This window comes from Amphiprion ocellaris, chromosome 3 (assembly GCF_022539595.1).
Source record: "Amphiprion ocellaris isolate individual 3 ecotype Okinawa chromosome 3, ASM2253959v1, whole genome shotgun sequence".
NCBI lineage: Eukaryota > Metazoa > Chordata > Actinopteri > Pomacentridae > Amphiprion > Amphiprion ocellaris.
Window position 1 is genome coordinate 8,404,509 of NC_072768.1, and position 12,189 is coordinate 8,416,697.

At 38.6% G+C, this 12,189-nt stretch overlaps 1 protein-coding gene across 1 annotated transcript; it reads left to right on the top strand.

Moving 5' to 3' along the window:
* Positions 1-3,912: 3,912 nt before the first annotated feature.
* si:dkey-30c15.2 (uncharacterized protein LOC558938 homolog) lies at positions 3,913-8,780 on the top strand. Its single transcript, XM_023264766.3, has 12 exons — positions 3,913-4,034; positions 4,162-4,205; positions 4,882-4,945; positions 5,117-5,248; positions 6,640-6,744; positions 6,838-6,887; positions 7,006-7,131; positions 7,223-7,268; positions 7,541-7,612; positions 7,770-7,923; positions 8,061-8,143; positions 8,242-8,780. The coding sequence occupies exons 1-12, from the start codon at positions 4,002-4,004 to the stop codon at positions 8,392-8,394; spliced, it is 1,062 nt and encodes a 353-aa protein (XP_023120534.2). The 5' UTR covers positions 3,913-4,001; the 3' UTR covers positions 8,395-8,780.
* The last annotated feature ends 3,409 nt before the right edge of the window (positions 8,781-12,189 follow it).

A 12,189-nucleotide genomic window follows, 5' to 3' on the forward strand; every position in this document is an offset into this window, starting at 1 on the left:
GACACCCACCTGAGGGAGACGCTGCCTAAAGGCTGGAAGAATATACTTTCTGCACGATCGAGCCGCGAGGAATTCAGCTGCACGGAAATCCGTGTGTGCATTTATACTCCGTGCGGCATCTGCTCCCAAACTGCAGGGGGCAGTGTATCGCAAACACATGTCTACCTGGTCTACGCTAGTAATAAACTAGTGAAGAAGAAGTTTGCGTCCAAACTGCAGGGGGCAGTGTATCGCAAACACATGTCTACCTGGTCTACTCTGGTACTAAACTAGAGAAGAAGAAGTTTGCCATTGTTTACACCACTTACAACACGGCATTTTACCGAATGAAAGCATTTCAGCAGTTAGTTTTAATTTCACACTATGAATAGTTCATAACCCGGTTACCACGGTGATCTCTGTGTGATGAATCGTTTAAGTGCACGTATTTCTAGACTTCAGCTACGAGTAGGTCCTGGCCCTCCACCATGTTTTTCCGCGCGGCTCTGTCCGCGTTGGTTAGAAAAATGTGGAGGTGCGCGGAGCGGAAATTTTCCGCACAGAAAGGCCGCTCGAGGGGGCGTGGGTGCGAAAATGATGTAATTTTTCTGCACGGAGCCACACGGACCTCGTGGATGCGGTAAGCATAAAACAAGCTTAAGATCTCAAGGCTGCTTGGTCATGGTCTTTCTGGCACGTACTCTTCCAAGATGAGCCGGGAAGTTTAACACTGATGGAATAACACCAGGTCTAAGCCGACAAACTTCCAATTCCTCCTCAACCCATAGTCTCTGGGAAACCTACATGGAGTAAGAAAAGTAGACAGAGAAGTAATTAAGTCTGTACACAACATATTAAAAATAAATCATGCTAATAAATTAAGTACAAAGAACCAAATTCGCCAATATACTGGAGACCAGAGCTATTTAATTTGATAAGTATAACCTTGTTTAGTAACATTTCAATTATTTGAGAGCAGTCCTAAAGAACTGCCTGTAATCCCAATCATAAAATGGGTTTGGAGGAAGAACATAGATGGTAATCTGGATATACATGAGTTAGGCTTTATAACTACTATTGGTAGTATTGGTGGTAGTAATAGCAATGTGACTACTTACTACTGCTGCTGATACTGGCACAGCTACTACAACTTGTAATACTATTACAAATGCTGATACTACTTCTACGACTCTAACAGCTGTTCATACTACTACTGCTGCTTGTACTGTTAGTATTACTACTACCGCTTGTACAACTATACTACAGCTACTATTAATCGTGTGGTATTTGGTTGTCAAGCTGCTAGCTCGCCCGTTTTGCTAGTGGCTAACTAGTTAGCTCTCATAGACTGGAAGCTCTCAACAAGATTTCATAATAAAAAAAGAGCCAAAAACTATTCTTACCTATGAAAAGTCATTCCAAGTTTCCTTGTCTCAATCGTACGACGTAGTGTGTAATTGTATGCAGCACAGTGAGCCGGCATACTTGTTTCCGTTTTCACGCCGTCTACATCAACGGAATGTACTGAAACTTTGCCCCCACTAGCTTAGCCTCGCTGTAGCACGCAGCTCAAAGGGGGCGTGTCCTATCTACTCATTCATATCTATGAGAACAATGGTGGCTGCACATAAGGACGCCTGACCTTGATTAGCGGCGTAAATACCATTATATACAGTCTATGGTAAATACATATGTGAATCGCATCATTGGCTGCAGCAGCCAGTCACCGGTCACTCACTGACTCACACTGAAAAATAGCACAGAATGAATTGCTACGTGTTTATTTTATTTACAATTTAGGTTGGATTTTTTTTGTGCACAGCGCAGATTTTCTGTGCGCGGAGACCGTGTCAGCAGTGCGTAATTGCGCACGCGCGCAGCTTAGAGGGAACAGTGATGTAGACCACATAAAATGTAGTCCAGATAAAAAACAAAGCAAAACAAAAAAACTATTTTAAAAAACCCCACTTTGTTGTTGTTGTTGTTTTTTTTAATCTATTTGTCAAATTAGTCTAGGCTATGTCAAAGAGGCTAAATAGTCTTTCAAATCAGTCGATGTTGTGAAATCTTCACTTGTGAAAATGCAACAACAACAATAATAATAGTTTTATGTCTAAGAGTTATAAAATAACGTTTTAAAATATGCACTGTTGACTGCTTTTGTTGCATATTGAACACATTAACCAAGTCCAGTTCCAAAACCACAATAAATGTGGGCCAGACTAGAGGCCTAAACACATTTTATGATTTGTGAAATATTTATTCTGTTTGTGAAAAAAAAAAAAAAAAAAAAACAATAGATTATCAACTGTGGTTGTAGGCCTGGACCTGATCTAATGCGGTCTATATACAAAAACAAAAACTTTTTTGGAAGATAGTTTTAGAAAACTGTGTTGCCTCTTTGTCCTTATTTTGAGCAGGAGACTCCGTCAGTATTATTCAAGTTTCCATTAACTTTTCCCTGAACTCCTGAATCAGGAGCTAATTGCTTTAAACATTTTGTTAAGAGTTTGCATGCACATGTATTGCTATTTTGTTTTCAAAATGCTTGTTTTGTAATAAAGCGCAGATGTTACCACTAGATGTCCCTACTGGGCAGTTAATCATCTACTACATGAGTAAGCAGTGAACCATTGGAGTTTGAATCCAGCATAGAAGTTCAGAGTCACTGCATTCCACAGCTCCTGTGCACGAGAGTCAAGTTACTCACATTTATATAGTCCAATTAAAATAGCTTTTGAGCAAAGGTGCTTTCCAGTGCAAAACTAAGACTCATGTTATGAATTTACCTAAGAAGCTTAAATATTATCAATAAGACCTCACAGTGTAAATTATGATGTGAATTTACCTAAGTAATTTAAATATTATGCTCAAAACCCTAATTAAATTGCAAGATCAAGAATTGACAGTATAATTAGTAACAATGCGTTGGACGATTCTTAACCCAATTTTAGTAATTTAAGCAATCTCCTTGGGTGTTTTCTTTGCTTGATGCAGGCCAATAATTTCATGCTGCCGAGACAGATTAACATCCTTTCCATGCCCACAGGATATGTCTTCCAATATGGTTGTTTAAGAAATGAGAAGCTCCTCACTGCATCAGCTCGGGTTAAATAAGTTGTTGCAGCTGAAACATATTCATCACTGCAGTAATTATTCAATGTAAGGCTTCTAATTACTTGCTTAGTTCAGTCCAGGTGGCAACTTCTTTTTTGGACAGGCTATGTACATGCATAGTGGAAATGACAAGGATGAATATGTGTGATGACAGCTACATGAACAGAACAGCTAAGGTGGGGCTTATAGGATAAATTAGGGAAGCGGTGGAACTACAATGATCAATACAAAACAGCAGATCAATAATAAGAAATAAAAAATCAAGAGTGAACTTTACAGACTAAATTAAAAGTAACAGGAAAAAAGGTAAGTTGAATTTTGACTTGAATTGCAAATGGTGGGACAAGATTTAATGTGGAACAGGAGACTTTTTGAGAGTTTAGCTGCGATAACCCCCCCAAAAAAACCAACAAAAAAAACTTGTTGCCATTGATTTTGAATGGAGGAATGCAAGAGGTAACACATTGGTAATGTAATGAGGAGTTAAACCATTTAGGGGTTTATGCACAAATAGTAAGATCTTTAAACTTCCTCGCGTGACAGCAGAGCAAATAAAGACATTCATTATTTTGTTACATTGGAATAAAAGGGGGGAGGGTAAAGAGGGTAAAACTCCCAAACAATCCAGAAAAAAATCCATCTTCATTTTCTTAAATCTTCCCTTAAGTGCCTTCATTTCATGGAAGACTGCAGGCAGGATATGCACTCCTTCCTTAACACCTGGGGATTCCCGTGTCAAAACACTGAAAACACACCTTCAAAGCAGGTGGAGTCAAAACAGCGGCATGTGACCAGGTGCAGCTTTTAAAGACGTGTGCTCTGATAAGAAGACACATATATACAACAGCGTGCTTTGGAGACAGGTTATTCAGCTGGGCACAAATCGAATGTGACTGATTGTCATCATGACGCTCAATGGGACACTGAATGGACATCAGGTAGGCAAACTCAGCCTAGTTATAGACATTCATTAATTCAATTGAAAAAGCTTCTTTGGATGAAAACTTTCAGATGGGAAATAGCAGCCATGTATTTCTGAAGACATGTTTGCTTTCTATTTTTCAGATTGATGTTCTCTCTAATGTGTACATTGCGTTTCTTATACCCAGGTAATGATCTTCTTTATACTTTTCTTTATTAGGTCAGATATGATCATAACCATCCATACCAGCTATATTCTGTCAGTTTGCCAGTTGTTGAAAGTCGGTTTGTCAAACCAGCATGACGACATATGGCAAGAAGGATACTTATACGTTCCTTCTGAATGCTTCTAGTGATTTCATACAGAGACAGTCATTGTCTGAGGTTCATAAGGGGAATTTATAGCTCACTTCATGCAGGTGTAACTACAGGAAAACTTGAAACTTCCTTGAGTGTTTGGTCACTCATGCTCTATTTTTTAAACTTCTAATTATAAAGATAGCAGAAGAATGAGAGAGAGGACAAAAAGGAGCGGGAAAAAAACGTGACAAGAAAAGCCATATACTTTGCACCACTTGTATGTTTCTCTGGTGCCTGAGCAGAGTTATGATTTAGCGTGAGCTGCACTTTTTACAGTCATTACGCAAGTGTCACATGCGAGATAAGCCAGATGAAGATACTCTCCATCATAATAAACTACTACTGGCTCAGTGTTGATGCTAATTTACACTCAGTTCAACTCATTTTCCTCTTTTATTTCAAAGTTTATACACATGGTCACGACTTTTGACTACAACTAACACATATATAGCTGATAATATTTTGCTGTTATTTCAAATCTCATATATTTCTGATTTCCTGCAGTTTAATCGGGAGCTTTTCCGTTCTGGCGGTTTCCATATTTAGATGGAGGCGTCTAAAAGAACAGGTGAGTCAGCTTGTGTGTATTAGGGAATGTTTTTGACATTGGTCAACGCTTAATTCCGCATGTAAGTGTTAGGTAACAGGATGGTTCAATGGCACTGTTTGGCTTTTGTTTTCTGTTGCACAGCACAGTTTACAACAAAGGAACATTCCTCACGTTTATCTGTGCTCGCAGGTACATCTCCTCGTGCAGCTGGCATTGGCAGACCTCCTGGCTGCTCTGATCCTGATGTGCACCAGCATCATGAACAAAGTCACCAATGACAGGAGGGTTGAAATCTGCCAATACAGCTTGCCTCTGTCACTGGTAAGGAAATGTTACCATTGTTAGCTCTTGCTCCTGCCAATAAATCATTAATAGCATTTTGAGTGGACCAAAGTTTAACCTCAAGTGGATCAAGGAGAAGAAAAGAGGCTGTGATAAAAGCCTCCACTTAGGTTTTGGTATTTTCCAGCTGACATGTTCTCAGTTTTGAGATATGAAAATCACATTACTGTGTGTGATCACATAAAAGCAGGGTTTTCTACCCTGCACATGCTAGTCCATTTTGACAGTAAAATGAGTCAAAATCATGTGGTCCCTATATTGCATCTCTAAAACTAAGTGGATAGCGCTTTTACTTTGTCATCTCTTTGGTTATGTAAATTAATATATATTTATACAAGTTATGTAAATTTAATACATTTTAAAGTATTAAAAATGCTTCAGTCTGTTGTGAACTGGGTCAGCTTCACACTAAAGTTCTTATTTTACAGTGATAAGTGTGAAAGGCAGCGTGGATGTTGATTTAACATAAAGTAAACAAAATAGAAAAGAACAAAAACAGTGTTGCCCAATTTCTTTCACTTCTGTTTGAGAATTTCTTTCAAAATGCAGATATGGAAAATACTAAGCCTTTCAAAAGCTGGAAATGAAGTCACTGTGAACTTGAGATTAATCATTTCCCTTGTTTTATGACATTGTTTTGGTACCTTCTAGATTAAGAATCTTCGGGTTGCAGTAGACCTTGTAATGAAGTTATTTTTAGAAATAACCGAATCAATCAAATTGTAAAGGACAGATGAGAATTACTATAACGGTGTAATACTGGAGAATCATTTATAAGTTAACCCTGTATCACATATGTATGGCGACAGATATTCACATTCAGCCAAGTGTAAATAAGCCTAAATACTGTAGATATAGGGCGGTTTTTGCTGATTCATTCAGTTGTGATGATTTAATCAACTGAAGACTTGATATGTTCTACTAAGTCTAAGAAAGTTGGAATGTATAGAAACAGTGATGTCAGTGATAAACTGTTAGAATGTGTTTGTGGTTTATTGACAAAAGACATAAGCCAAATAATAAAAATGTCCTCATAAAAACCCAATAAAAATTGTCCCCATAAAGATAAAGAACAAATGTCTGGACATGATCTCAACGCCTCACTTGGTCACTCACCCTAAATTAATCTTTTTTAGATGAAACCATTTTTAGAACTAATGAGCAGGTCAAGGACTTTATTTTGTTGTTGAGCCAGTCTTTTTGCTTTTGCAGCAGTTGATGATATTTAACTGACTCCTATGACATCTAATATAAGTTTGCAAATAACAGCACCTAGAAAAAAATGACTTTTTTATGTACTCAGTTCATCTTGATGCCACATATGGTCACATTTTGCATCCTTTTGTGTGTGTCTTTGTGTCTTTTTCCAGACGTTTTACTTCATCTCATTTCTTCTGGCGGTCGTTTACGCGTGGAAGTCAAAGAATGCAATCCAAGGATGGAGAGATCGTGCTGCAGATGATGAGGCTGTCCAGGTGAGAAGCAGCTGCATTTGCACATCAGAATTTGTCTAGAAACTGTAAAGATTCAGTGATATTAAGTCACTCCTTATCTGTCTTTGTTTGCAGAGTCGTTGCAGGCTAAAAATAGTAGCTTTCCCTGTATATGTTATTGTGTGGTGAGTCTGTCAACTTCTTACTTTTAAGTATCGTGCCTTTAATTAACCCACAGAATTCAGGATGCCGTCCGTGATGGGCACAGTTTGAGTCTGCCTCTCTGTCTGCCCATTATTGCAGGTTGATCCCAATTGCAATGTACTTAGCATATGTGCTCACTAATTTCATAACAACTGCCATGGTGGTTCCAGTCGACGACGGATCACTGACCGCCTCAATCAAAGATGAGAGCACATACTGCACCAGGTGAGCACAGAACCACTTTCAAAGAAGTTGCAGCCTTAAAACAGCTCTGCTCCCTTGTGTTTCTGACCTTTTTGATTTCTCTTTGGCACAGCTGTATTTTGTTCTTGCACGTCTGGAAGGATTCCTGCTCAAGCCCTGTGAGTATAAAGATCTATTGTGACACTCTTTCATACATTTGCTTTCATCTCATCTTCTGTCACGTGTGTTCATCTCAATTTGCAATGTTTCTTTTTCCCCAAATTTGTGTTTTTTGTTATGTTTTTTCAATTACTGCAGTTATTGGCACTGCTGCATTTAGTATCATCTATGCATGTCATTGCATTTTAGCGCTATTCAAAGAAATGCAACACAACTTACAATGAATAGGCAACGCGCTTTTGTGCTAACACAATACCTTTTTTCTTCTCAGGAGAGATTCCATGATGATTTTATCAAAGCTTTTCTTTTCATCGTGGTGATACTTGTGATGGTGCTTTGCGCTGTGAGTTATAAACAATCACATTATTGTATGAGGAAGTTAGACAATTTCCATTTACAATTTGGTAGCAATGGAGCTGTAATTTTACATTGCTCTATAAAGACATTGATTGCATATTTTCACGTGTGTAGGCAGACTGTAATATTTTATTTTGTTTCAGGTCATTTACTATAAGGTTGGTAAATGGTATAGAAGACATGAGCAGGTGGAGCTTTATGCCCCGGAAGGAGATGGCCGTTCAACACGGAGATTCAAAAGAATGTTTTCTACAGCGAGGAATATGGTGATGGTCATCTTAATCTGTTGGACACCAGGTATACACACACACACACACACACACACACACACACACACACACACACACACACACACAAATGCACATGTAAAACTAATTTATTCACCAGGTTTAGATGAACATGAGATTGATGTCTTGTGTTTCTTCCTCTTATAGTTCTTGTCCTCATTGTGATGTCTATCCTGATGACCTGGACAAGCATTGAACAACACAGCTTTTTTGGCCTTTACATACTACAGGTAGGTTTCACAAGAGCATTGCCTGATTTTAGCGGAGAAAACAAAAATTTAATCTGATGCCTGTGTTGAAGGTTAAACTATCACAATTGCTTTTTCAGGCTGCCTGCGTGTCCATACAAGGATTTCTGAACAGTATGGTTTACGCCTGGAGACGGCCAAACTTCACAGACGCCGTTCTTGGGGAGACCACACCCCTCTTGACACATAATCAGCTCGCCTTCTTTGAAGAGTCACTGAGGGCCTCATCTTGACTGGTGACCATGAGCACTTTAAGGGATGGTGTTGTGTCACAACATACTGATCTCAGGAAGACTGACTCCCTGCCTGCACACTTTATGACTTTATGACAGTTGAGACTGAAACAGAAAATGTCCTCATTTGTGGATTGAAAATGAAAAGAAAGAAAAAAAATGAAGAAACACAACAAAGACTTTCTGAACAAACAACTGAGTATTTATATTGCACCTGCTGATTTTGTCATGTATTAAACAAAGTTACCTTAGCATATCGTAGCAAATATAGTGTCCAAAAGACCTCGGGATAAATTGTAGAATTTTGTTTTATTTATACATTTGCTGTTAATGTACTGTTTTATTAAAGATTTTAATTATGTCATAAAAAATGTAAGACTTTTGGATGTCTGTCTATTTTATTATATTTTATCACATTTTTTTTGTTTGTTTGTTTTTAACGTAAGGTGCTTTAAAACCATTCATTTTATTAGCGACTTGATATTCCAGCATCACTCAAAATATGTCATAACCTGCTAGGCTTGCGTTCTTTGCAGTCACTTTTATGTCATCTCAGAGGCACATTTCCCCAACAATACAGAGTTCAGTCTGGAGTCTACAGGTGTTGGAGCACTGAGGAATGCTGAGGTGGTGCATGCAACAAAGAGAACACAATGTCTCTTAGGTCATGCCTTTGTGCTACCACAACTGTTAACGTATCATAAAAAAATCGCTTCTGTTTGAACAACTGAGGTCACATACAAGGCATACCTGATATAAGGCTGTTCATACTGACATAAAGTCATGAGAAAGTTTACATACACTTGTAAAAACCCGTGCATATCAGGGCAGTCTTGAGTTTCCACTGATTCCTACAACTTTTAATTTTCCATGATGGAATGATTAGAACATGTACATCTTTGTCACAATAAACAATCATGCATTTTGGTTCTTTTATAGATTTATTACAGGTCTAATATAAATATGATAAACTCTACTGGGTCAAAAATATACATACAGCAACTTTAATGGTCAATTTTGGTGATGTGGAAAGCTGTGTTAATTTTTAAAAAATCTTATTTTTACTTTCTTGAGTGATTACAATTGAATACAGCTGTTGATTATTCTGAGCCAATTGAAATAGAACTCATTAGACTCAGCCACAAACACTAAAATGACAAAGTCTAAGGAACTGAGTACAGATCTGTAGCACCAATCACTGACTTGAACAAGTCAGGAACATCCTTGGAACCATTTTGCTTGTAATTATGCAGACAGTGCATGGTACAGTTGTGTCACTGCCACGAACAGAAAGAAAATGCAAGCTATCACGCGTTGCTGAAAGACAGCTGGTTAAGAGTCGACCAAGAATACCCAAAAAGCAGGTCTGGTATGAATTAAAAGTTGCTGGAACATTGGTGTCAAGTGTCCACAGGGTTTTACATCACTATGAGCTGAAAGACTGCCGTGCACAAGGGAAGCCCTTCCTCTAGAGGTGGTACCTTAAAGCTAAACTGAAGTTTGCTGCTGATCACATCGACAATGAAAAAGGCTTTCTGAAATCTGGATTTTGTGGACCGTGCTAAAGAAACAAGTCTATGTCAGAAAGCCAACAAATTTAGTTGAACTGAATCAATTCTGTCAAGAGCATTGGTCAAAGATACAACCAGAAGCTTGTGAATGGCTGCCAAAGCCCCTGATTGAGGTGAAGGTGGGCAAAGGATGTTTAACCAAATAATTAGAATTGCTGTATGTAGTTTTATGACCCAACAGGTTTTGTCTTGTTTCCAGAAGGCCTGTAATAAATCTATGAAAGAACCAAAACAAATGATTGCTTTTTGTGACAAAGATGCAACAGTATCTTAAATTTCAAGATCATCTTTAAGTCTGTCCGTTGGTCTGAGGTAAACTGTCAGTGGTTGACCGACTGCAAACCAAACTGTCGCTGCGTGTGTAAATGATCACCACAGTGCAGTTGGTTAAAATTCAACTTGATAATCAGTTATGGCCATGTGCTTTACTTTTTCTAAAAGCAAGACTGTCACGTGCAGGAAACGTGTGCATACCAGCACAGAGATGTTAAACAGTCACTTCAGAACTTTTTACTTTCATTTTTATGTAGAGTTAGCGTTTTGTGGAGTTCTCTTTTGCAGCTGTTACAGCTTGAGGTCTTTGTGGGTAAGTCTGTAGAAGCTTTGCACACCTCGATTGGGTTCTGACAGATCCTTTCAGATCAGATAGGGAGTGTCTGTAAATTACCAGTTTGCCTGGAACATTCAAAGACAGTCTGAGTTTCACCCTGAAGCCATAGCAGCATTGTCTTGGCTGCCTGTTATGTCATGTTGGAATGGTGAACCATCGGCCTAAATCACTCTGTCTTCAGTGACTTCTGTATATGGTTGCATTCATTCTTCTCTCACTTCTAACCATTTGTCCAATCCTTGCTACTGAGAAGCACCACAATGGCATGATGCTGCCCCCACCATGCTTCACCAACAAGATGGTATTAGCCAAATGATGAGCAGTGCCTGGTGTTTGTCAGCCATAGTGACTTCAGTTTTTCTCTCATCAGCTCAAAGAATATTTTCCCTCATAGTTTAAGAGTTCTTCAAATGCAATCTTGTCCCTGCACTCATGGGAACTCTGAAAGCTTTAGAAATGTTTTCATTACCCTTGAAAGATTAAAAAATTCACTCTTGCTGCCCTGAGTTCTCAATTTTAACATAGTTAATCTAAACTGGAATGCAGGTACCGAGGGGTTATACACTTTTGAGCCATTCAACATTTAGGTGGTATTGCACAGGGGTGTGCTAATGTCTGTTGTACCCAGTAAATACAGTTGAGGAAAAATGTAACAAATACAATGGATGCTAACCTCAGCTATTATCACAGATCTAAACTGCCATCATTCAACTGAGATAAAAAACCTTACAGCCTGTGCCTTGTCCTATATTTTTCATTTCCTTGTGTTTCATTACCATGCTTAGCCCGATAAAAGCAATAACAACGCGCTACAGTATTTCATGAATCATAGTCCCTCTAATACAAGGCCAGCTTACAGAGGGAGCACAGTCCACATCACTATGACAGACCCATTTGCACCATTTATCATATTTTCATTATACTGGTCATGTGTCGAATATAGCCGGTCAACGCAAACACACTATTACTGCACTGTGTATTCTAGAGCAAATCAAACAATTCTTAAAGGTCAAATACCAAGTGCATGGTGGGACTCACTGGCATAAACAGCACTCAAACACCAGCACCAAGAGTGTCTGTTCTCTGGTTTGTCTGTGCTCTATAGTTGACTCCATTAATTACCTGCCTGGTGAGTTTTCTGAATATGATGAATGTAGCGCACGGATTTGCTGACTAAACCGCGAGGCTTTCTAAATGTGGTATGTGCTCCAGCTGCAAGGTTATGTAAGTAGTCTGATCGTGCTTGTGTGGGAATTCCAGAAACACTTTGGTGTTTCCGGTGGACACTGTGCACATTGAAACAAACAATTTTTAATAACCTAACCCTCTCAGCTAAGTAAGTCAGCATACAGATAACCAATTAGTACAATTTGTGTCAGCAGTCAAAACAAGACCAAAAGTTTCTAGTGTTTGATCAGAGCAGGTGGGTTGATAGACTTTTATAATTGTAATGGTTATATAAGTTCAATTTACAGTGCCACATTTTCATTAGGTAATAGCTTTGCCAGGTAATTTCCAACCAGTAAATCAGTGTGACACACCTATAAGCAGAATCCATATCAACACATGACTTCTTTCTAAAGAGTTAAAACTAAATCAAAGGCAAGATGAGAC

Coding starts and splice junctions, on each gene's coding strand:
- si:dkey-30c15.2 (XM_023264766.3), top strand. CDS start 4,002: ATGACGCTCAATGGGACACTGAATGGACATCAG. Junction 4,206..4,881: donor ATTGCGTTTCTTATACCCAG/GTAATGATCTTC, acceptor GATTTCCTGCAG/TTTAATCGGGAGCTTTTCCG. Junction 6,888..7,005: donor CCTGTATATGTTATTGTGTG/GTGAGTCTGTCA, acceptor CCATTATTGCAG/GTTGATCCCAATTGCAATGT.